Source organism: Protopterus annectens, chromosome 16.part0 (genome assembly GCF_019279795.1).
Source record: "Protopterus annectens isolate FY-2018-M chromosome 16.part0, PAN1.0, whole genome shotgun sequence".
Classification (NCBI taxonomy): domain Eukaryota; kingdom Metazoa; phylum Chordata; order Ceratodontiformes; family Protopteridae; genus Protopterus; species Protopterus annectens.
Window position 1 is genome coordinate 782,258,145 of NC_056750.1, and position 26,113 is coordinate 782,284,257.

Below are 26,113 nucleotides of genomic sequence, written 5' to 3' on the forward strand. Positions count from 1 at the left end.
CCTTATAAAAAAAACTCAATGAAAATATTACAAAAGAATATATATAATTGCTTGTGTGTGTTTTAGCTACTCATAACAGTCTGCATTTCTGATACTGCAAATGTTTGCAGGGTATTCTAGTTTGTTTAGATCTGATGTCAAAAATAATTTTCACATACTTAGTGCTTCCAGGTCACCAACATCTATCCAGTTCATGAAAGACTGCTGTGAATTTGCCAAGTGGCTTTCAGAAGACAGTTAACTCAATGAATCCAGATCCCATACAAAATGACAATGTATTAATACCATAATGTACTTCTGAAAGCCTAGGACACACAGTTGGAAAACATCAGAACAGAAAAATATAATCAAACATACTTATGGGAGTTTAGGACAGCTTTTAGCTATGCAATGCTATACATGTCCCTTAAGTAATAAAAATGGCACACAGACATTACATAATTTTTATTCTTCTATCCGTACATTTTAACATATTTTCAGTCATCCTTAAGTACAGTTGCTGTAATACTGAAAAGACATGGAGGGCTCGGTCAGTAAATACTTCCAGGACTACAACAGTACCATTACTCAGGCTTTGAATATTTGGAGAGCGCAATACCCTCTCGTCCACTGCAAAGCCTTAATTTTAAGGCTAAAAAAAAATACACTTCCAAGTGCTAGACCTTTACAGAAAAATCACACAGTGTGATCACAGCACTTTATTTCAGTACACATTCAAACACACACAAACAGAACAAGCCACTTCTGACATACTGGATTTTACAGTTCAAAAAAAGGAGTATGTATCCATAATGCTCATTCTGGCTGTTCACCTACAGTAATGACACCAGGAACTTCCAGTGGTACAGACCTGGGTCATCAGTGCAATATCTTTAACAAATGATGCATTCCACACACTAATAACCTTCATTAGACCACGTGACCTCATAATCTGGATACATCGCTTTTAATTTCTCTGTAGACACTTCATGATTTGCTTGCCCAAAGCCCTGAAAAAGGAGAAAAACAGCCTTAGGAAACGGGTGCACAGGAAGCAATATATTAATTAAATTCCGTCCATTATACAACGGGTTTACATCACTCACACTCTAACTGCCAAAAGCAAAAAAACATAAAAATATGGCAACTCTGGGGGCATTATGTTGTTCTTTGTATACCGCACCAAGGGCAAACTAGTGATATTTTACTAAACAAAATATAGGACAGTCTAACACCTGTTAAAGAGAGCTTAGAACCTTAAAGCAGAGAAAAAGAAAAATGCATATTCTCCAAACAGAAAAGGAAAGCAACAATGTCTCATCTGTGCCCTATTTTTCAAAACACCACCGCATTTTAATTTTAAAGTTTTTTTCTCAATCTACCTGAGGTCTAAGAAATCTTTAACCACCTCCTGATGCATCACCAGCCATCTCAGAGTTGCATTTCACACAATATTTACAAATGATGCTCTCCTACTGAGAATGTTCTAGTCATCTCGGACTCTTAAGGTTCATAAAATCATAACAATGGTCTTTGTAATGAGCAAGTGATTCATCTTATCTAGGCCAAGAGCAACATGATTATAGTTCATGCAGGCTTAATTTCAGGATGTCAAACCTCATTGAATACCAAAAACGGTGGGACTTTCCAATATTCTTGCAAGCACAGAAAAAAACATATGCTCAGCAAGATTTTGCAATTTATTTGGATGTCACTGGAAAAACAGAGGTACAAATGTGATCTTCAGTTCATGGCCTACGATCAGCTCCCAGAGGTGCAGTATTCAACGCCTGTTGGCCAGGTGGGATATGTAACCTACCTGACTGCTTCAGAACAAATGGGACTGCACCTGCCACTTTAGGGAAAAGTACTTAATAGGAAACCTTCCATCCCCAGTGTGTCACTACTTAGACCTGCATAAAACTTAACTAGAAAGATGAACTAAAATATATCCAAGTACACCAGTCCAGCTATGTGTAAGGAGCACGGACAGTCATGAGGCCTTTGTCTGCAAAGAAAGCATCAACAGCTCTACAAACCTGGTTTGTAAGATAGCAGTATAAACCACAAATAACCTAGGTATACATGCGTTTATTGCTGGAGGTCAAACAGAACAGTTAATGTTGTCTGCACATTTGAGACTGCATAAAGCTAGGCTTATTAAACATAAGCCACGTATAGACTTCCTGCACATAAAAATGCAATAGATAAATCCAAGTTCAAAATCCTATGGAATTAGGAGAACATATGTATTTTTATAGAGCATGACAAGCTTCAATAATCAAATACAAATAAAAACTAAAAGTAGCAGTCTTGCTATGGAAGAATTTATTGCCCAAACATTGACTGAGATGGCTACTAGACTAGTAATTAATACCCAGACTTATTAGTGTATTTTGTAATTCAAAACAACATAGACCACATTATTCACAATGGAGTAAAGAAAGTACAGTTGTGTAAAATCTTACCATAACGATAGATGTCCTGCCCTTCACTGCTACAGTATTCTTTTCAGTAGGGATCCCCTGCCAAGGGCAGCCCCACATCTGGCCAGTATACCGAATCCTTTAGGTTGCTTTAAGGTATGCCCCTACATCACATGTATACTCCTTGCATAGCACAGGGCATAAAGGTGATGTCTGGACATACCATCCTCAGAAGTGAGAGCCCCAGTAGGAACACCAGTCTAAGGAAGAGAGGTAAACAGTACATCCAGAAGAGAAATGGACCAGGGAGCGGAGGGAGGGAGTGAATACTTCAACAGTGAAGAGAACATCTACTCTTATGGTAAGATTCTGCACAACTGCAATATGCCCTTCCATTTTACTGTTGCAGTATTCTTTACAATAGGGAGAATGCAAAAGCCCGGGAAGAAGAGAGGGTGGAGGAGGGACCAGCAGAGCTCTCTAGGAAGCCATGAAGGATGGCCCTAGCATAACCAGATCTAGCTCTGGAAATTCCATCCAATTTGTAGTGCCTGGTAAATGTATGCACAGACATCCAGGCAACTGCCTCAAGAATACAGTTAGTATCCAAAGGCTTGAAAAAAAAGCACCAGAAGAAGCTACAGCCCTAGCAGAATGAGCCTTCACAGATGAAGGAAGGCTCTTACCATGAAAAGTATAACAAAAACAAATAGTCTTTGAGATCAAAGAGGAAACCGTTTGCTTGGATATATAGCCAATCCTAGGACCTAGGATGAAAAGAAACAACCGACCAAATTTTCTAATAGACTTAGTCTCATCTCTCACTGGCAGAATGTGGAGGGGGGAAAAGTAGGCAAATGAATAGAATGATTAAGTGGCAAACTCATTAACCACCTTGGGCATAAGAGGGTTAGTCCACAAGGACACACTGCCCTTACGAAATGCCAAAAAAAGGAGGACAAACCATAAGGGCTTGAAGCTCACACACCCATCTGGCAGAATTAAGGGCCAAGAAAAGAACGGCCTTCCAAGAGCAATGTTGCAAGGAAGATGAAGCAGCAGGCTCAAAAGTAGTCTTGAGTCAACTGCTCCAAAAGAAAATTAAGATCCCAAGGAGGAAGAACAGGCTTCCTGGGGTGCCAACATGAAGGACGCCTTTAAGGAATTGTTTAGCCTTAAATCTAAAAGCTAAAGGAACACATAAAGGCAGACAAGCAGAGACAGTGGATAAGTGGGCCTTAAGAGGAATAAAAGTCAATCCCGCATTGAGCAATTCACACACATAAGAGAGAACAAAAAACACCCACAGAAAGTGGATCCAGGTGGTGAGAAAGATGCCAAACAGAAAACCTCTTCCATTTGGATAAGTGGGATTTCCTGGTATTGGGTTTCCTGGCCTCCTGCAGGACCCTAAGGATGTTCTCAGTAAAAAGGTGTGCATGTGAAATTAAAGTCCTATCACACATGGTATCAGCTGAAGAGTGGACAAGTGGGGATGGATGAAAGATCCTTTGTCTTGTGTGAGTAGGTCCACCCTGTGATAACTGCCCTTGGCTAAATGCAGAAGAAGAGGGAACCCAATGCTGTCACAGACAAATGGGAGTCACCCAACAAGATTTTGGGAGCATCCTGTTGAATTTTGAACAGGACTTTTGGAATGAGGGGGAGGGAAAGTGTAAAGAAAACATCCCCTTCCAAGATAAAGATAGGGTGTCCACCTTCCAAACCAGAGGACCTGGGACTCTGGTACAAAAGAGAGGAAGTTGTCTGCTCATAGGAGAGGCAAAAAGATCTATTTGAGGAGTACCCCACTGATGGACAATATCCAGAAACACATCCCTGTGAAGCATCCATTCGTGGGATTGAGTTAAAGATCTGCTCAGAGCATCTGCCACAATATATTGACCTGAGGGAATGTAAACTGACTGAACAGTCACTTGATGCTGGATAGCAAGTTCCCACACCAGGAGTGCCCACTGGCAAAGATGAGACAAGAGCTTGTCCCCCCCCTGTTTATATACCACATCATTGTGGTATTGTCTGTAAATACCTTGACAGGTCCCAGGGAGAACAGAGCATGAAAAGCCCCTTTAGGGAGCCAAAAGCTGCTCCCCATCCCATGTCTGAAGCATCCGAACAGTTCCTGAGAGGGAAGAGGGGGATGAAAATGGAGCCCTGATTTGGATTTAGAGATAACTGCTGAATCCACCACTGAAGTCCTTTCTTGAGACAAGGTAGAACAGGAACTACAAACTAGAGGATGTGCTGGTTGAAGCCAAACTGACTTCAGAAGCCATTGAAAAATTCCCACGTGGAGTTTGGCCAGAGGCAGCATAGGGATGGTATGCCATAAACCTCAGAGCTCTCAGAAACTCCATGGCTGTTATACAGGCTAGAGGAAGAAGAATTTGAAAGAAGAAAATGGAATGTCAAGGCCTTGGAAGGAGGCAGGTTTGCCAGCATAGGCAGAGTCTGGATCCTTAAACCCCCAAAAAACACGGTCTTGAGAAGGAGTCAGAAAAGGCTTTTGAACTTAATTGTGAACCCCAGGCCTCGCAGAAGAGAAATGGCAAAGTGAAGATTCTGTAACAGGATCTCTGGAAAGTATGCCTGAAACAGGAGGTCATCCAAGTAATGAAAAACTTGGATCCCCTGAAGCCTGAAGAAAGCAATCACAGCAGCAAGGTATTTGGTAAACACCACTGGGGCAGCAGAAAGGCCAAAAGGCAAAGCAGAGAACTGAAAATGCCAGGAAGCAAGTGAGAAAAGTGAAAACCTCCTTTAAAGGGGATGGATCAGGATATGGAGATAAGGAGCTCTGAGCTCCAGAGACACCAGAAAAGCCCAAGGAAGCAAAAGAGGGAACAAAGTCTGAAGGAACAACTTTCAAAAGGAGGGCACCATGAAATACCCCTGATTAATAATGGACAGGCCTGGGATAGGACAGCCAACAAATACCTGGACATATGGGTTAAATAATCAGCAGCACTAAAAGTCAAGGTAGCGGATGTAGAAACCTTCTTGTCTAGTCTTTCCATGGCCCTGCTATCTTAAGAGGGCAGTAACTTGGGAGAAGGTAACAATCGAGAGGGTATGTCAGAAGCAACAGACATCGAGGGGGTCAGCAGAAGGACACTTGTACAAAAATTTAAAGTCCTCAGGCACCCTATAGAATCTTTCAGGCTTCTTGGGAGCAGGAGGCAGAGAGTCTGGAGCCTTAGAAGCAGTGGAAAATGCATCCAAGGCAGCCATAACAGGAGGAACAGCAGAAGGCCACAGAGAATCCATCTGCAGCAACTCATAATACCTTTTATGTACCTCATAAACCCGAGCACAATTTATTTACTTATTAATTTGACATTTAACTGAGTTAGTCCAGCTGGGCCACAAAAGCCCTTTTCAAAGGAGACCAGAGGAGAAAAGCTCCAAAAACGCCAACATTTTACATGGTTTCAGAAACAGTAAAAATCAAGATTAACAATTACAGAAACTGCAAATTACAGAAGAGAGAGATGAACCAATACAAATACGCACTTGCAAGGCTGATCATGTACAATTATTACAATGATTATATAAACTCAAAAAAGGATTGCACAAAAGTCAATTGTATCCTATTAAAGAACTCCATCATCCTGGAAATAATGTCCTCAAAAGACATCTCTTCAAAGGGATCATCAGAAAGTACAGTTGTGTACACTTACCATAAATGTAGATGTTAAGAGTGTCTTCACTGTTGCAGTCATGACTGTAGGGTTCTCCCCTGCCGGCAGGCAGTCCTCGGTCGGCCAGAATCCCAAAGTCTGGGTCCGGCGTCGGCTGCTCAACCATGCTCCCTGACGTCAGAGCACCAGGAGTACAAAGCTGGCAGCCGACGCCATGTTCTCCAGTTTTTCTTGCCCCAGATGTCAGGAGTTCCAAAATGAGTAAAATCCCATACCCTTTGCAAATACACCTCAGAAGAAGGGTGAAGAAGGGAACCACACAAAGGAAAAAATAAGAGGGGACAGGAGGGAGGTAGCAGACTGCAACAGTGAAGACACTTGAACATCTACATTTATGGTAAGTGTACACAACTGTACTATGTTCATCGTGTTTCACTGTTGCAGTCATGACTGTAGGGTTGAATCCCAAAGCAGAATAAAAGGGAGGTGGTCAAAGTTGAGGGGGCGCCTAAAAGGCCCTGCAAGACTGCAGAAACAAAGCCTGCCCTAGAGAGTAGAGAGGTAGATTGTAGTGCTTAGAAAAAGTATGCACTGAACTCCAAGTTGCAGCTTCCAAAATGTCTTTGGTAGGAACTCCCCTGAGGAAGGCAGCTGAAGTGGCAGCAGCTCTGGTAGAGTGAGTCCTAATACTCCCTGGGATTTGCTTTCCATGGTGTGAACAACAAAATCTGATTCCATGAGCAATCTATTTAGAAATGGTCCGTTTTGAAATGGCTTTACCTTGGGAACTTGAAGCATAAGATACAAACAATTGCTCTGATTTCCTGAGGTCCTTGGTTCTGTCCAGGTAAAAATGCAGTGGTCTTCGCACATACAAGGAATGCAAGATCCTTTCCCCCCTATTTTGAGGACTGGGGAAAAAAGTTGGCAGGTGAATAGTTTGATTTAAAGCCACTTTGGAAACCACCTTAGGCATGAAAGTAGGATTAGTCCTTAAAGATACCCTTTCTTGCTGAAAAATAATATAAGGTTCCACAGCCATGAGAGCTTGCAACTCCGAAACTCTCCTGGCAGAGGTCAGAGCTAACAGAATGGCTGTCTTCCAAGATAAAAACTTGATGTCAGATGTGGCAGCAGGCTCAAAAGGAGGTAAGGTGAGTTTTTCCAAAACATAGTTGAGATCCCAGGCAGGAACGGGTGGAGACCTAGGGGGCCTTAAGTTCTTAGCTCCTCTGAGAAACTGTCTCATGAGCTGGTGGGAAAAGATTGGAGGCTCTGTATTATAATGAGCAGAAATAGCAGAGGCATGTATCTTTATGGAAGAAAATGAGACACCCTTATGTAAGAGGTCTGTCAGGTAAAGTAAAATCAGAGGAATGTTAGGAATAAGAGGATCGGAATCCAGAGCCTACATCCAGGTGCAAAATCTGTTCCATTTTCCTGCATAAGATTTTCTAGTGCTAGGACGTCTGGCTTCTAAAATGACATCCATAACCTGCTTGGGTAGGAGAGAATGAATCATAGACCCTGGATTAACCAGGCAGCCAGGCTGAGAGTTTTGACATGGGACTCCAGAACCTGACCCTGGTGTTGGGACAGAAGGTTTGGAGTCTGAGGTAAAACCCAAGGGGGCTCCAGAGAAAGGTTTTTCAGTGTTGGGTACCAAAACTGTCAAGGCCAATTTGGGGCCAGTAAAATCATCATCTTGGGCTTGTCCTGTTTGATCTTTAATAACACCCGTGGAAGAAGAAGAGGTAGAGGCAGGAAGGCATACCCAGAGAGGTTTCTCCAACTGAATGATAGTGCATCCACTTTCCAAGCTAGTTCGTGGAATGTCCTTGTGCAAAAAATCTGTAGTTGATGATTGAGGTGGGATGCAAAGAGGACTATGTGAGGACATCCCCAGACTGCTGTAATCATCTTGAATATTTCGGTGTCCAGCATCCATTCGTATGGGTCTGACAGGTTTCTGCTCAGACTGTCTCCCAGGATGTTTTGCTTCCCTGGTACAAACTGAGCTTGAAGGTCCAGTTTGCAAGCTAGAGCTGTGTTCCATGGATTCATGTCTAGTCTGCAAAGGGGATAGGAATGTGATCCCCCTTGCTTATGTACCACATAACCGTGGTGTTGTCTGTCCGTATCAGTAGTTGTCCTGGGTGTAGAAGATTCTTGAAGGCCAATAGAGCATTCTGAACGGCTAACATTTTCTTTAAATTGATATGCAGGTGCTTCTGATCCTTTGTCCAAAGGCCCTGCAGACAGTTGCCCTGCAAATGGGCTCCCCATGCATAATCTGAGGCGTCCGTGGTTAGTATCAGACTGGATGGAGGCAGACTGAAGGCTTTCCCTTTGTTTTGAGTACATGCCTTGGACCACCAAAGGAATTCCTTTGGAAGACAAGGCAGGACGGTGATCTGTATGTCTAAACTGTGGCAATGCTGAGACCATACACTTTAGGTACCACTGTATTTTCCTCATATGTAGTCTTGCATATGGTACGAGAAGGATGCAGAAGGCCATGTAACCCAAAGCCTGCAGGAATTTCCTTGCAGAAAGCTGAGTTAATGATGCCAAGGTTTTGAAAGTTGAAGCCAGCTCTAATTGTTTTTTGTATGTCAGAAATGCCATCTGGGTTTTTGGGTTTAGAAGAGCCCCCAGAAAAGTTATCTGTTGTGAGGGTGTCAAATTTGACTTTATGTTTACAGTGAATCCCAGGAACTTGAGAAGTTTCTGAACAAATTCTAGATGCTGGAGTAAGACATCCTTGCTGTCTGCCTGAATAGGACAGTCGTCCAGATAAGGGTAAATTTGAATTCCCTTGAGTCTACAATAAGCTACTACTGGAGCCAGGCATTTGGTGAAGAGCCTGGGCGCAGTAGACAATCCAAAGGGCAGCGCAGAGAATTGATAGTGCCTCGATCCGGCCTTGAACCCGAGGCATTTTCTGCACTCCTGCCTGATGGGAATGTGTAAATAAGCCTCCTTTAAATCCAAAGTTACCATCCATGCATTTTTGGTCAGCATTGGAAGTAGCTGCTGTAGAGTAAGCATCTTGAATTTTGGTATCTCGAAAAAAGTGTTCAAGACTGATAGATCCAGAATGGGTCTCCATGAATTTTGCTTTCTGGGGACTAGAAAGAGCCACGAGTAAAAACCTTGTCCCATTTCTGAAAGTGGAACCAGTTCTATGGCTTTCATAGCCAAGAGGGCTTCCACCTGGTTTTAAGGCCTCTAACCATTGATGTTTTGGTAGATCCGGCTAACTGCTTGGTCTTGGTAGGGTATGAAAATGGAATTTGTAACCTCTTGAAACCACATCCAGAACCCACTTGATTGGGTTATAAGAGTCCAATTTAGGTGAAAAAGAGAAAGTTTTCCTCCGAGAGAGGCTTCCAGGCAAGAAGTTCCTGCAGCCCAACAGAGGGAGTCATTGAGCCTGTTTTCTATGAGCTTGCGACCTGTCCTCTCCACCCCTAGGGGTGGAAGCAGTCCACTGTCTTGGTCTGTAAGAGGCTTGTGTTTGGGGCCTTCCTTGAGAGCGTCTGTATCTACCCCTCTGAGGCCTGTCTGAATTGGGAAAGGACCAATTTTTAGTAGGCCAATTCCTACTAAATCTGGGTGGCTGTACTTGTAAGAAATCCTTAACCGTTTGTATGGACTTTGCCTTGTCCTCCATCTTCTTTATCACCTTTTCAACCTTAGATCCAAACAAAACATTATGCTGAACAGGAGCATCCAATAACTTAGATTTTACTTGATCTGGCAAGTTTTGTTCCTTTAACCAAGCATGCCGTCTAATGACTGTGCCAGAGGCAGCAGCCCTACAAGAAGCCTCCAAGGCATCAAAACCACAGTGTAAACCAAGCTTCCCTACTTGTTCAGTGACGTGCATTAAGTCATGTAATTCCTTATCATCTGCACAAGCGGAAATGGAAGTTAGCTTTTGTTTCAAAACAGACAGAAGAAATTGCTGTTATTTCAGCATATGAAATTGACAGTTTAACGCCCTAATAGATAAAGTTGCAGAAGTGTACACTTTTTTGCCCCATCTTTCTAAAGATCTGGAATCCTTCTCAGTGGGAATGGGGTTTTTAGCAGAAGCGGCCTTAACCCCCTTAGGGCCCTGAGAAATGGTTTCAGGATCAGCAGTAGGATTTTTGTATAAAAACTGGTGGGAATCGGGAACCCTATAATATCTGTCTGGCTTAACAGGAGCTGGAGGAAAAGAGTCAGGAGTTAAGTTGGCCTCCGAAAAAGCATCATCCACAATATCCAAAATAGGAGGGATAGCCAGGGGTCTATGTTGGGGAAGAAGAAGAAAATCCCCAAGTCTTTTCTTAGATTCAGAGTACTCCTGTCCTTCCCAGTGAAAATGTTCCCTCATTTCATGTAAAGTTTCCCCAAAAGAAAAATCCTCAGGGGGAGAAGCTGAAGGAATGGATTCCTCAGCATCAGAGTCCTCATGAGGAGGGAAAGAATAATCCTGGTCAGAGGAACAAACAGAAGCCTGATCAGAGGAGTCATAATACAATTCCTGCCTAGGCCTTTTATCTGGAGGGGGATGTGAACCCCTAATCATAGTAAGTAACTGTTTCTGAGACTTGGGTCCCGGATCAGAAGAGGCCTGGGCTGTAGTCTTTGATTTGGAAGGAGTCTTTGCCTTTGTCTTTGCCTTTATCAGAAGCTGAGTAGGCCTGAAAACCCCTTCGGAAGCCGGTACCTGCACAGCGGCTCCGGAACCATCCAAAGGAGCACTGTCCGAAGGTCATGCAACTAAAATATTCAAAGGCCTAGTTGGCTCCTCGTGGGAGTCAGTTTCGGCCATTGGTTCCGAAATGGCCGACTAGAAGGGCTGCAAAAGCGCCTCGCTGACGACAGCCGAACCTGAAGCTGGCTCCACTTGTACAATATAGTCCGATTTGGACCTCGGAGGCCTGTCTTTATCCTTGCGTCGTTTGTGAACTCCGGTAGCCGGAAGCATGTCAGACGACATTTTGTAATTAAAACGCCTACCGAAGTAATGAAATGCAAAATCGTACCTTCGTTTAATCGTACGTTGATTAAATCTAGCACAAAACCGACAACTAGCTACATCGTGGTCAGGGCCTAAGCAAGGAATGCAGTAAGAATGAAAATCCTTAGGAGGTATTTGCTTCCCACATGAAATACAATTAACTTTTTCTGACAATCGGACTGGAGCAAGAAAAAAAAGTTTCCCCAACGGGGTACTTAGCTTTGAGAAGGAGAAGTCAGTCTTCGGACTGAAGTACGTTTAGAAAAAATTGTCAGGAGTCAGCCGACCGGCACTTGCAAACTGCTATCACCGCACGGCAAGAAAGACTGGAGAACATGGCGTCGGCTGCCAGCTTTGTACTCCTGGCGCTCTGATGTCAGGGAGCATGGCTGAGCAGCCGATGCCAGACCCAAACTTTGGGATTCTGGCCGACAGAGGACTGCCTGCCGGCAGGGGAGAACCCTACAGTCATGACTGCAACAGTGAAACACGATGAACATCTGGTAGATTACTCTCTTTCCTCGGATACATAGTCCAAAGGAGAGGGAATCTGGGAAGAGTAAGCAAGTAATTCCTCATCTGAATCTCGCTGCTCTTCAGAGGAATCTTGTTCCCTGGGTCTTTTTGGGGAGTAGAGGAAAAAGGGGGGCTGGAACAGAAATTCCCTGAGGAGGTTTCAATACCATCAAAGCACTAAACAAGCCCTGAGTGAAGAAGAACTGCTGGATCCTTGGCAGCAGGAGTAATATGTTTAGTCTTTTGCTTTTTCTTCAATAGGACATCCGCCCTTACAACATCTGGAAGGCTCTGACCCAGTACATCATTCAATAATGGTAGTACGGACTTCTCCAAATAATATTTGAGGAACATCCCTAGGCCCCTCCGAGATAATCAACCGTGGTTTCCCCTGAACATCCAGAGCAGACGTCTGCAATGCCTCAAAGAATTCACTCCTCAGGAGAGACGTTCAATGGAAGCTGAACAGCAGAAGGCTGGTTGGCCTTCCTTCACTGACTGCTGTCCCTTAGAGTGGGAAGTTCCCTCCATCGTGTCCTTTGCAAGAAGCTGGTTTTCAAGATAAAAGCACCAAAGGAGAGAGAGTCTACTAAGAAGGATTTTAGATACAAAGGCCTGACAGATAGAACAGGATGTATGGTCGTGTGAGGTGCAAAGGCAAAACAGACACTGTTTGTGGCATTCTTTATGCGGAAGCAGTCTCCCTCACTGGCATTTACCCTTCTTGGAAGGCATAAACCCCGCAAGCAAGAATAAAAGAAAGTAGTACAAAAGGACCCCAAAGAGACACTTATCTGCAATGGTTTGCTGAACCAGCAACAGAACGGGCATTCAGACCAATGATCAAGAGATGGCGTTTGGATTGGTGGCAAAGAATTTCTGAAGATGGTAAGTCCAGATGTCATCTTTATGCCCTATGCTATGCAAGGCACACACATGGGATGTAGAGCATAACAAAGTAACCTAAAAGCTTTGGTACACTGGCCGGATGTCAGGGTGCCTTTGGCAGGGGATACCTATTGTAAAGAACACTGCAACAGTGAAATGGAAGGACATCAACCTCCTAGACCTCATCACCGCCTCTTACTATTCACCTTCTATGGACCTTCTTACAGATAGACATTTACTGCTCAGCAATTACCATGACATTACATATCTTTATTTAACTTTTATGACCAAGTTATCCCACTAGGCAGAGCTTATTTTCAGCAGAACCCAACGTGGTATTCATACTCTCTATAGAAAAAAACAATATAGATATATACACATATGCAGAAAAAAATAAATGGTATGAATGTTGTGTTAACAGAATTATCACAAAGAAAGGTTTGAAAATTACTAGCTACATATTCTCTTCGTAAGTTAAGAATTACAGGAAGAATTTAAACAGCTATGATGAGAGGACAGGGACCGGGACATTTTACAAAATGCAAGAAGTTACGTACAGCAGTGATTATACAATTTTAGAAAAAGCTATGAGCAAAGAAAGGTGACTACACAGATTTAGAATAGAAATCTGAAAGCTTATTAGAAACGAATACATTACACACACACACACACACACACACAGACACACACACAAACAAAAAAATAAAAAAAACAATGAAGCTAATACTAAAGACAAACATACTATGGAAAAAGAGGTGGACTTACTCCATTATAAGGGCAAAAGAAAGAAAAAGATTGTATTTATTTTTTATTAATCCTTTGTTAACCAGGTTAGTCCCACTAGGTTACTGGCCTTTTTTCAGTGGAGACCGGAGGTAGTATTTATATTACTAGGGGAGATTTGGCGAGGGCATTGAGGAAATTCCCCACAGCCTTCAAAGACTTTTCCAAGGAAAGCAAGACTAAGGTAGGGTGGACCTTGCAGACCCAAACAAGACTAAGACAGGTGTGAAAACTGTCAACACGTGCAAAAGTCTACAGCTGAAAACATCCAAGTCTAAGAAAAGAAAACAAACAATCTGGAAAATTACTGTATTATGGTCTTCAAAACAAATCAAAACCAACAGACCACGACTGGAACAGAGAGATGGAGGAGATTAAGAAGGAATGGGCTTTTCTTATGGAAGATAAATACAAAGACCTGATGGACTGCTTCCCAGAGTCCTCAGAAATCTGGCCAATGTACTGACAGAGCCCATGATGGAGATACATCACTGACTAGTGCAAGAGCTTCAAACAAACTGGAAGATGGCAAATATGGTACCTCTTGTATATGGAGGTTAAAGGAAAAAATCAGGGGAACTACAGGTCTATTAACTTAATGGCCTCAGCATGGAGAGCTAGGGGCAGAATCCTAGAATGAGGCCCAACGGTGTTTCTAGAGGACAGCTCCCAGGCAGCAATGGTTCATAGTCGGAAGGACCTGGAGTCAATACTTAACTGATATGAACGGAATCCCTTCCCAAGCAAAACACCCAAGACACGAACCACAAAAATATACATCCCACCTGCAATGCTCACTAGAACACGTCCATCCAACACAACAAACAAGAGTCACCTAAGTAATGTCCTTAAGCCTCTAACACTGCTTGTGCATTCTTTGACATGATACTATTCTCGTGATTAAGTAACACGAAAGTAGACACATTAATGCACCAGTAACAGTACAGTCTGACAGACTGATGCACCACTCATTATGTTAAGAAAAAATAAGTAAGTTGCGAGGTCGCCAATGCACTCAGATCCTGTCATTTTAAGCATGCAAATGACAAGGTTGGTGCCCATTTGAAAGTGAACAACCTTAGACATTCCAACTTGGAAAATATGAAATGAGACATGTCTGAGCTATCACTGAATGTTTTTCAGCCTGAAACAAAATACTCTAGTAATATCTTGCCATCATGAAAATGATACCACAGTACAAACAAAAAAAGACTTCTACAATCAGCTCAGCAACTAGTGCGATTCTGGGTGGGAACCAATTTGTGAGAGCTTGGAGGGAGACAGCAGTCTTCCCTCCCTCATCAAGGGTAGCCATCACCTTTCCCATAAGGATGTCTGCAGCTGACTAAGATATCTTCTACCCCCCTGGGACTTTTTAGGTAGAGTCAGTCTTCTAAATTAACCAGATTAACAAATCCCAATCAGGTTTATTTCAGTGTGGCATGACCCAGTTCTAGAACTTTAAAAAACAAGAAAATGCCCAACCTCAAGACCTTAACATTCTACAAGCATACACATTTGTACAACTATGGAAACTTGGCTCCAAGCAGTGACCACTCTCCCCTTCTACCAGGGTTTAAATGCTCACTCATTCACGTGTCCTGGTGTAGAACACTTACAGTGAGAGTGTCTATATTCCGTCACACATCAACAACTCAATGATAATCCATCAGAATAATGGTGTAGAACTCCTGTAAATCTTCCACTGATATTAATGCTAACTGCATCCACAGATAATATTAATGCTAACTACATATCCCCTTTCAAGTTGCCCAAATACACCTACTTAAACAAATTAGATTCCTTAACTATTGAATCTGACACATTTGTACAGGCAGAGTTCAACTACCCATCTATAAACTGTCCGTCATACACCACAAACAATTAAGCACAGAGGCTCCCAAGCATTTACGCAAATTATATAGAGCAGACAGTACCGTCCTTTACTTTGGGCTCAACGTTACTTGAGATTATAGCACAAGTACTCTCCAAGCCTGTCTATCACTGGTCAAGTCAGATCAGCATGCTATTTTCTTCTTCTGCAACGACCCCAAGATGCACTCCAATTCTACATTGTTCATAGAGTTCTCCAGGGTCAATCTTCTGGCACCGTTTGAGGACCTATGAGAGTTTAAAGGGCTTCTATCTTATAGGGATCCCATACCAATTGCATCTACTTATACCAATGATTTCTATTCCCACCTAAACATCTGTATTGAGGCATCTCCCCTATCTTCCACAAATACAAAGGTAAACTTAGAAACAAACCCCAGTATCAACAAAAGTTACAGTAAAAGTGAGAAAAAAAAACTGAACCCCCCCCTAGTATCAACTAACGTTACAGTAAAAGAAAAAAAAATGCTGGCCCTAAGGAGAGGCAGGAAAAAAAAAAAAAGAATCTCAAACCACAACCCCACCCAAGAAGTAACCTCATAAAAGTAAACAAAGAACTCTGCAGTAACATCAGCACCTGCAAAGCCAAGTTGGAATTAATCAGTTTATCCACTGATAATTGCAAAGCTTTTTTTTTTTTTTGAACTACGCTAGGAATAATTCACAGCACTGAGCCATTTAGCTTTCTTGATACCACCTATTCTGACCCACAAGACACCAACGTATTGTCCGATACATTTAGTTCAAACTACCCTTCATTATCCTCCTCCTCCTTCAGCCCACACCACCACCACCAATGAGTACCCCAGTGTTAACAGCCTCATCCAACCACCACCAGTTATTACCACTGGGCAACAGCCCCGTCCAATCACCACCAATGATTACCAGTGTGTTAACCGTCCCATCCAAACACAAGAACACTAACTCCATGGATCCAGAAAATTTACTAAGCAGCAGTTTCCTAGTTATCATGAAAACACTTCCAAACTTTTTCCCCCTCAAACCTATTTAGTCTCTCCACTGGGTACGTGACCAAGGACTGTACGATAGCTACTGTGGTGCCCCTCCACAAGGGTGGCCCTACCACTGACCAAGATCTAAAGAACAGTAAGACTTGGCAGAATCATTAGCAAATGGAAAGCATCAGTGTGCAACTTACAAAATATGCTACTGCCAGCTTACAGGCCCTCAATTCTATTCAATACGATTTTGTAAATGATAGATCTTGCCTACTAAAATCTGGTGAATTCCTTTGTGAAAATCTCTGAGGCACAGGATGACAGCAAACTACTGCATACTGCTTAGCTGAATTTAATTGTGCTTAAACACAACCCCTCATTCTGGCATTACTGATAAACATGGGTTAACATTTGATTTAGTCAGTTTAACTCTTGTTAGGAAACAGATTCTTGGACAGAACCTATACCAGTCAGGGTGGGGAGCCATACACTCCTTGAAAAAGAAGATCACCACTGGCATCCCTGAGGGTTCTGTTTTGGGGCCACTCCTCACCAGCATATAATTTGCTTACGCCAAAGTCAAGGTCAAGGGTTTCTGGTAGACAGTCAACTTCAAACTCCTAGTGGTCATTAACTCATGAGAGGACATCTGTGTTCTGCAAAACAGCCTCAGCCACCCTAACTACTGGTGCCAAACCACTTGTCATTAGCTCAGTACAACATATTCTTCATAGGTTCATAGGTTAGTACTAAGCTAACTGCCCCTTCTATGATTTTTTTTTTAATTAGCTATTATCCTTTGAGACTCCTCACCTTGCACTTTGTGTTTGTAAGGCAGGCAAACACCCCTTAACCCCTCCTCCCAACCTTCTATTTTAGAAGCAAGAACATCCACACCCCTCACCATCCTCATAAATAACCCCCTCCTCAAAATCAGATACTTTACGACAGATGCACGGTCTTTTGACCACCAACTCAACTATTGTTGGGAAATTCTTAACGAAAAGCATACCCTCCACGTCCAAGGACTTCACTGCCCTTCTCTACTTCTGGCTTATCAGAACCATGTGAGAAAATAAAGTATCTTTGTAAATCCAGGCATATTGCCCAAAAATAAAAAATCACAATGCTCCCTCACCAAAAAAACCCCCCTCTGGTACGAACTCCTTACACTATGAAGACCGCATTTTATTTAAATTTTGCATTTATTTACCGAGGTAGTCTGAATGGGCAACAAAGGCCTTTTCAACACAGGCCTGTGGAGAAGAGCTCAAAAAAACAAAAATAAAATCAATATAGTTACAATGGTTAAAATGAAACATATTAGGAAAGACAGAATTATAATGTTTACAATACTATACCAATAGATTTTTAAAAGTAATTAAAGCAATACAACATTGAGTAAGAGAAACTGCACTACAGTAAATGTTGAAATTAACACAAGAATAAGCAACAAAAGAACAAATTATAGGATTTTAGGATACAGAGAACGACAGTAAAATAGATGAAAAGATAATCATAATAAATAAAAAGGTAAGAGATTAACAGAAAAAAGTAAAATGCAATAGTGTAGTAAAGGTAAAAACAGAAAGTAATACAGGGTGATAAGGTAACTTTATTCAGTCTACTGCAGACTTAAGTGGTGATCTCTGCCTGCAAACAACTCTGTCCTGCTTCACTTTTTGCATGTTCATAAAACGGGTACGTTTCATTACCAATACAAACCTATATCATAACGTTAACAGAACCTACTAGTGGGGCAAATATTTTTCTCAAAGGATCCTCTATGAAATAAGTCTCTTCTTCATATCACACAGTAGCTCCCAAACTCTTTTTAAACCCATCCCGAATTAGTGGATGGGGATTTGTAAATTTACTCTGGTCTAGCATATCAGATCCTTATAGCAAATGGAAGAAGCTATGTCAAATGGAGCGGCAATGCTCCTAATGGTCCACTTGACTAACACAGCATACACCTATGAACCTACAAATGTGATCCAGTTTTATAGCTGGATTACAGGCAAACTTGAAGTTCAATGGATGTGATCATTCTGGATTTCAGTAATGGCTCCGACTTGTACCCATACAACAACATGATAGGAAAACTAGAAAGGCGGGGTGTTGGACTAAGTCTCTGGGACTGGAGACATGTATGGCTGAATGTAAGCAAGGTGAAGAAAAATTTACTGTTCACAAGTCAATCATAAAGAATTCACAAACATGCGAATGGAGAAACAACCACACCACAATCAAAGTACACTTCTCATGGGAAAAGCAAAGGACAATGGAAAAACAGCCTTCACAGTGGATATCTGGCAGGAGTGTTACGTGGTATGAAGGCAGTTAAGCAAGGTGCAATTTTACAGCAAAAAAAAAACGAGACCTCAAAGTCTTTCAGCATATTTAATGCAGCCGGTCCAACAGGTATGACTGCTTTAGAATTATGCGGATACAGTTGGTTATTTGGCAGCCAAATTAGTGCACTAAACTCAGAACATGGTAATTTCAGCATATGCCTCGTGAAAAAACAGACTTAATAATGTGAAGTTGCAAATCAGACAAACTGAAACCAGTACTGTGAAGCTATGGTAACAGTTAACTGTGACGCTATGGTAACAGTTAACTTTGAATAGGAAAAAAAGGCTGCATGTCGAAAGAATGAACAATCATTGATCAAGCTTTAGTAAATGCTGAGGAAAGAGGGAAATGCAGTGACACAGAGTTTAAACCAAAAAAATAAAAAAAGACTTGGAACAATTAAAAACATAAAACTGATGTGAAAATCCAACTACTAAAGCCAAAAAGAAAATACAAAGAGTGAAACAGTTTTGTTTCAACAGAGCGTCACACTGACAGAAGAGCATTAACTGCAATTCCTGGTCTCAAGACAGAGTCTAGAAGAAATGAACAACCAGTAACTAATTAGCCATGCCATAATGTTAAGAATGCTACTAAATTCTACAGCATGTACTTCAGCAAAGAATTTTAGAAAAAGCAACACACCTACTAATAGCCAAGCAGGAAAATGCTGCAACAATAAAACCACAGTACTACACCGATGGTAAGTGAACATTTTGTGTTAGAGAGTGTCACAAAATTATACCTTTAATTTAAAAACAGTCCCATTACTGCTAGGACCAAAATGCACAAATCTCATCTTCAGCTAATGTAAAAGACAACTGATCGACTGAAAATGGCATGCTACAGTACCCCTATTAAGCTTCTTGATCAATGAAATACCGAACCCAATAAAATAAAGAACCTACACTTTGTAAGTGATAATTTTGCAGTAAGGCAACACCCACTCCATTTACAATGCATCATCTTGGAGGACAAAACATGTCCTCACAGCTGTAAGAAAAACCTTGAGTCACTGAACTGTAACACATACCCAAATTAAACATGCTCTTATCTCAGAGGCTGTTATATAATAAAGTTAGGTAGCGTGGAGAAGCCAGCTTGACTAGCACTGCACGTTAGGGTGTATGTAGAACTGACAAAATTCTCTGCTTCTATTAACATTTAAGGGTGTGCATATTTTTTTCTTTGTTACCCAAAAGTGAACTGGTCCATACTCATGTTCTAGAGTAGTTTGAGAATTTATGGTGTCCCTCATCTTTAGCTTTTCAACAGTTGTCCTGTTTCTAATCATTAGGATTTCTGGATTCAAAACCCACAATTTCATGAATCGGAGGTAAATCCATGTGAAACTGGAAAGTACAGTTGTGTACACCTACCATAAATGTAGATGTTCGAGTGTCTTCACTGTTGCAGTCATGACTGTAGGGTTCTCCCCTGCCGGCAGGCAATCCTCGGTCGGCCAGAATCCCAAAGTCTGGGTCCGGCGTCGGCTGTTCAGCCATGCTCCCTGACATCAGAGCACCAGGAGTACAAAGCTGGCAGCCAACGCCATCTTCTCCAGTTTTTCTTGCCCCAGATGTCAGGAGTCCCAAAATGAAAATGATCCCAAAACCTTTGCAAATACACCTCAGAAGAATGGTGAAGAAAGGAACCACACAAAAGTAAAAATAAGAGGGGACAGGAGGGAGGGAAACCCAGACTGCAGCAGTGAAGACACTCAAACATCTACATTTATGGTAGGTGTACACAACTGTACTATGTTCATCGTGTTTCACTGTTGCAGTCATGACTGTAGGGTAGAATCCCAAAGCTGAAAGAAAGGGAGGTGGTCATAAAGAAAAAGGGGTGGCTAAAAGGCCCTGCAAGACTGCAGAGGCAAAGCCTGCCCTAGACTTAGAGAGGCAAATTGTAGTGCTTAGAGAAAGTATGCACTGAACTCCAAGTTGCAGCTTCCAAAATGTCTTTGGTAGGAACTCCCCTGAGGAAGGCCGCAGAAGTGGCAGCAGCTCTGGTGGAATGAGTCCGTATACTCCCTGGGATTTGCTTTCCATGGTGAGAATAACAAAATCTGATTTCATGAGCAATCCATTTAGAAAAGGTCTGTTTTGAAATGGCTTTACCTTGGGAACTTGAAGCATAAGAAACAAACAATTGTTCCGATTTTCAGATGTCCTTGGTTCTGTTCAGGTAAAAACGTAGTTGTCTGTGTACATCCAAGGAATGTAAGATCCTTTCCCCTTTATTTTGAGGAGTGGGGAAAAAGGTTGGCAAGTGGATAGCTTGATTTAAAGAAACTTTGGAAACCACCTTAGGCATGAAGGTAGGATTTGTCCTCAAAGATACCCCGTCTTGATGAAAAATAATATAAGGTTCCACAGCCATAAGAGCTTGTAACTCTGAAACTCTCCTGGCAGAGGTTAGGGCTAACAGGATAGCTGTCTTCCAAGATAAAAACTTGGAGTCAGAAGAGGCAGCAGGCTCAAAAGGAGGCAAGGTTAGTTTTTCCAAAACATAGTTGAGATCCCAAGCAGGAATGGGAGGAGATCTAGGAGGTCTTAAGTTCTTAGCTACTCTGAGAAACTGTCTCATGAGCTGGTGGGAAAAGATGGGAGGGTCTGTATTATAATGAGCAGAAATAGCAGAGGCATGTATCTTAATGGAAGAAAAAGAGAGACCCTTATGTAAGAGATCTGTCAAGTAAAGTAAAATTAAAGTAATGTTAGGAAGAAGAGGATCAGAATCCTGAGCCTGCATCCAGGAACAAAATCTTTTCCATTTTCCTGCATAAGATTTTTTAGTGCTAGGACGTCTGGCTTCTAAAATGACATCCATAACCTGCTTGGGCAGTAAAGAAGAAATCAAAGGCCCTGGATTAACCAGGCCGCCAGGCTGAGAGTTCTGACATGAGAGTGTAGAACCTGACCCTGATGCTGGGACAGAAGGTTCGGAGACGGAGGTAAAACCCAAGGGGGCTCCAGGCATAGGTTTTTAGAGTTGGATACCAAAACTGCCAAGGCCAATTTGGAGCCAGCAAGATTATCATCTTGGGCTTGTCCTGTTTTATCTTCAATAAAACCCGTGGAAGAAGGGGAAGGGGTGGAAAGGCATATCCCGAGAGGTTCCTCCAACTGAATGACAGGGCATCCACTTTCCAAGCTTCTCTGTGGAAAGTCCTGGTGCAAAAATTCTGTAGTTGATTGAGATGGGATGCAAAGAAGTCTATGTGAGGACATCCCCAGACTGCTGTTATCATCCTGAATATTTTGGTGTCCAGCATCTACTCGTGTGGATTCGAAAGGTTTCTGCTCAGTCTGCCAGGAGGTTTTGTTTCCCTGGTAGAAACTGAGCTTGAAGATCCAGATTGCAAGCTAGAGCTGTGTTCCATAGATCCATGGCTAGTCTGCAAAGGGGGTAAGAATGAGATCCCCCTTGCTTGTTTATGTACCACATAGCTGTGGTGTTGTCTGTCTGTATTAGTAGTTGTCCTGGTTGTAAAAGACTCCTGAAGGCCAATAGAGCTTTCTGAATGGCTAACATTTCCTTTAAGTTGATATGCAGGTGCTTCTGATCCTTTGTCCAAAGGTCCTGCAGACAATTTCCCTGAAAATGGGCTCCCCAAGCATAATCCGAGGCATCCGTGGTTAGAATCTGAGTGGCAGGAGGCAGACGAAAGGGTTTCCCTTTTAGAGCACATGCCCTGGACCACCAAAGTAATTCCTTTTGAAGGCAAGGAAGGACGGAGATCAGTATGTCTAAACTGTGGCAATGCTGAGACCATACACTTTTTAGGTACCACTGTATTTTCCTCATGTGTAGTCTTGCATATGGTACGAGAAGGATGCAGGGGGCCATGTAACCCAAAGCCTGCAGGAATTTTCTTGCAGATAGTTGAGTTAGAGTTGCCAAGGTTTTGAAAGTTGAAGCCAGCTGTAATGGTTTTTCGGTTGTCAGAAATGCCATCTGGGTTGTGGTGTTTAGAAGTGCACCCAGAAAAGTTCTGTTGTGATGGTGTCAAATTTGACTTTATGTTTACAGAGAATCCCAGGAACTTGAGGAGGTTCTGTACAAATTCTAGATGCTGGACTAGGACATCCTTGCTGTCTGCCTGAATTAGACAATCGTCCAGATAAGGGTAAATTTGAATTCCCTTGAGTCTGCAGTAAGCTACTACTGGAGCCAGGCATTTGGTGAAGACCCTGGGCGCAGTAGACAATCCAAAGGGCAGCGCAGAGAATTGAAAGTGCCTCGATCCGGCCTTGAACCTGAGGTATTTTCTGCGATCCTGCCTGATGGGAATGTGTAAATATGCCTCCGTTAAATCCAAAGTTACCATCCATGCATCTTTGGACAGCATTGGAAGTAGCTGCTGTAGAGTAAGCATCTTGAATTTTGGATTCTCTAGAAAGGTGTTCAAGACCGACAGATCCAGAATGGGTCTCCATGAGTTTTGCTTCCTTGGGACTATAAAGAGCCTCGAGTAAAAACCTTTTCCCATCTCTGAAAGAGGAACCAGTTCTATGGCATTCATAGCCAAAACAGCTTCCACCTGGTTTAAGGCCTCCGTCCATTGAAGTTTTGGAAGGTCTGGCCATCCGCTTGGCCTTGGCAAGGTATGAAAATGGAATTTGTAACCTCTTAAAACCACATCCAAAACCCATTTGTCTTGGGTTATTTGAGTCCAATTTTGATAAAAAGAGAGTTTTCCTCAGAGAGGGGCTTCCAGGCAAGAAGTTCCTGTACCTCAACAGAGGGAGTCATTGAGTTTGTTTCCTTTGAGACTGTGACCTGTCCTCTCCTCCCCTAGGGGTGGAAGCAGTCCACTGTCTTGGTCTATAAGCAGCTTGTGTTTGAGGCCTCCCTCTGGAGCGTCTATATCTATCCCTCTGAGGCCTGTCTGAAGTGGGAAAGGACCAATTTTTTGAAGGCCAATTCCTGCTAAATCTAGGTGGCTGTACTTGTAACTGTTTGCATGGATTTCGCCTTATCCTCCATCTTTTTAGATTTCGCCTTATCCTCCATCTTTTTAATTACCTCTTCAGCTTTTGATCCAAACAAAACATTATGCTGAACAGGAGCATCCAATAATTTAGCCTTTACTTGTTCAGGTAAATTTTGTTCCTTTAGCCATGTATGCCTTCTAATGACTGTGCCAGAGGCCGCAGCCCTACAAGAAGCCTCCAAGGCATCAAATCCACAGTGTAAACCATGCTTCCCAACCTGTTCAGTGGCATGTAATACCTTATCTGCACAGGCAGAAATGGAAGCAAGCTTTTGTTTTAAGACAGACAAGAGAAATTGCTGGTATTTAAGCATATGAAACTGACAGTTTAAAGCCCTAATGGACAAAATAGCAGAAGTGTACACCTTTTTGCCCCATCTTTCTAAGGATCGAGAATCCTTTTCAGTAGGAATGGGATTTTTGGCAGAAGCAGCCTTAACTCCCTTAGGACCCTGAGAAATGGTTTCAGGGTCAGCAGCAGGGTTCTTGTATAAAAACTGATGGGAATCAGGAACCCTGTAATATCCATCAGGCTTAACAGGAGCAGGAGGGAGAGAGTCAGGGGTTAAGTTAGCCTCCGAAAAGGCATCATCCACAACATCCAAAACTGGAGGAATAGCCAGTGGTCTATGTTGGGGATGAAGAAGAAAATCCCTTAGTCTTTTCTTGGATTCCGAATACTCCTGTCCTTCCCAGTGGAAATGTTCTCTCATTTCATGCAAAGTTTCCCCAAAAGAGAAATCCTCAGGGGTAGAAGCTGAAGGAATGGATTCTTCAGCATCAGAATCCTCATAAGGAGGGAAAGAATATTCCTGATCAGAAGAAGAAACTGAGGAAACAGAAGCCTGATCAGAGGAATCATAATAAACATCCTACGCCTTGGCCTTTTGTCTGGAGGGGGATGTGAACCCCTAATCATAGTAAGTAAATCCTCCGCCATCTTGAGTAACTATTTCTGTGACTTGGGAGCCAGTTCAGAAGAGGCCTGTGTTGAAGTCTTTGATTTAGAAGGAGTCTTTGCCTTTGGCTTTGCCTTTACTAGTAGCCGAGTAGGCCTGAAAACCCCTTCGGAAGCCGGTACCTGCACAGCGGCTCCGGACCCATCCGAAGGAGCATTGTTCGAAGGTCCTGCAACAGAAATATTTAAAGGCCTGGTTGGCTCCTCATGAGAGTCCGTTTCGGCCGTCGGTTCTGAAATGGCCGACAACAGGGGCTGCAAAAGCACCTCAGTGACGACGGCCGAACCTGAAGCTGGCTCCGTTTGTGCGCTATCATCAGATTTGGACCTCGGAGGCCTGTCTTTATCCTTGCGACTTTGTGAACTTCGGTAGCCGGGACCGTATCAGACATTTTGTAGTTAAAGCGCCTACCGAAGTAATGAAAAGCAAAATCGTACCTTCGCTTAATTGTACGTTGATTGAATCTAGCACAAAACCGACAACTAGCTACGTCGTGGTCAGGGTCTAAGCAAGGAATACAGTAAGAATGAAAATCCTTATGAGGTATTTGCTTCCCACATGAAATACAATTATTAACTTTTTCTGACATCGGAGTGGAGCAAGAAAAGTTTCCAACGGGGTACTTAGCTTTGAGTGGAGAAGAAAGTCTTCGGACCGAAGTATATAGAAAAATTCGTCAGGAGTCAGCAGACTGGCACTTGCGAACTGCTATCACTGCACGGCAAGAAAGACTGGAGAAGATGGCGTCGGCTGTCAGCTTTATACTCCTGGCGCTTTGACGTCAGGGAGCACGGTTGAACAGCCGACGCCGGACCCAGACTTTGGGATTCTGGCCGACCGAGGGCGGCCTGCCGGCAGGGGAGAACCCTACAGTCATGACTGCAACAGTGAAACACGATGAACATCTAGAGAACTACACTGGTCACATCCCGAGCTTGTGGAGTGCAAGGACAAAACAGGCAGCAAAAGGGAAGACAATGTCTTGGAAGAGGTACCAAAAAAACTGAGACGCACATGGAAGGTCAAGGAAGATTCCATGGGAATTCAAAAAGGTGGCATTCCTGAGTCCAAGTTCAATGACCATTCCTTAGGAAGGGGACATGCATGATCTCAATATTGTCCCAGTGTTTGAGCAGCATCAAATTGATAATCAGTGGGGTTGCTCAGTAACCAGTAAGCTGAAGTGTGCTAGGCGAATGTGAAACTTACTAAATGAGGAGGCAGCATGAGGTGGTGAGCGACTGTTACTATCAGGTGACCAACAGCAAACAAATTAATCAAAGCACAGCAAACAACCTCAGCTCTGCATCTAGGTTCTGTCATACTCTTCAGAATAATCCCAGACTCCATTGCTTCAACTGGGGTGGTCAAACACACTACACACAGATTCTGTGTTTTGGAAAAAGTACTCAACAGATTCAATCATTCGGCTACCTGTACTGTATTGAATTCTTTTTAACGGGATTCATATTTCTAAATTTTTCAGTTGGATTCTTCCATATTGATAAACCTTTTGTCTAGAATTTTTTCTTCAACTTCAGACTGAGCGGTAGCTCCTTATTCTGCGAACTGCCATTTTTTTTTTAAACTTTTGGAATCATGCTGGGAAGTACACAAGTGAACTGTATAAATCTAAAGTGATCCCAATATACCGGACTTTGTGTGAATGCACAC

The 26,113-nt window shown here is 42.6% G+C and overlaps 1 protein-coding gene across 1 annotated transcript in view; it reads right to left on the reverse strand.

Annotated features, from left to right (window-relative positions):
- Nucleotides 1-429: 429 nt before the first annotated feature.
- PHPT1 (phosphohistidine phosphatase 1) overlaps nt 430-26,113 on the reverse strand; it is a gene marked incomplete in the record, with an annotated part of 92,195 nt that continues 66,511 nt past the window's right edge. Inside the window, 1 exon segment of the mRNA XM_044057806.1 lies at nt 430-989. Within this exon segment, the coding sequence (XP_043913741.1) occupies nt 897-989 (93 nt within the window).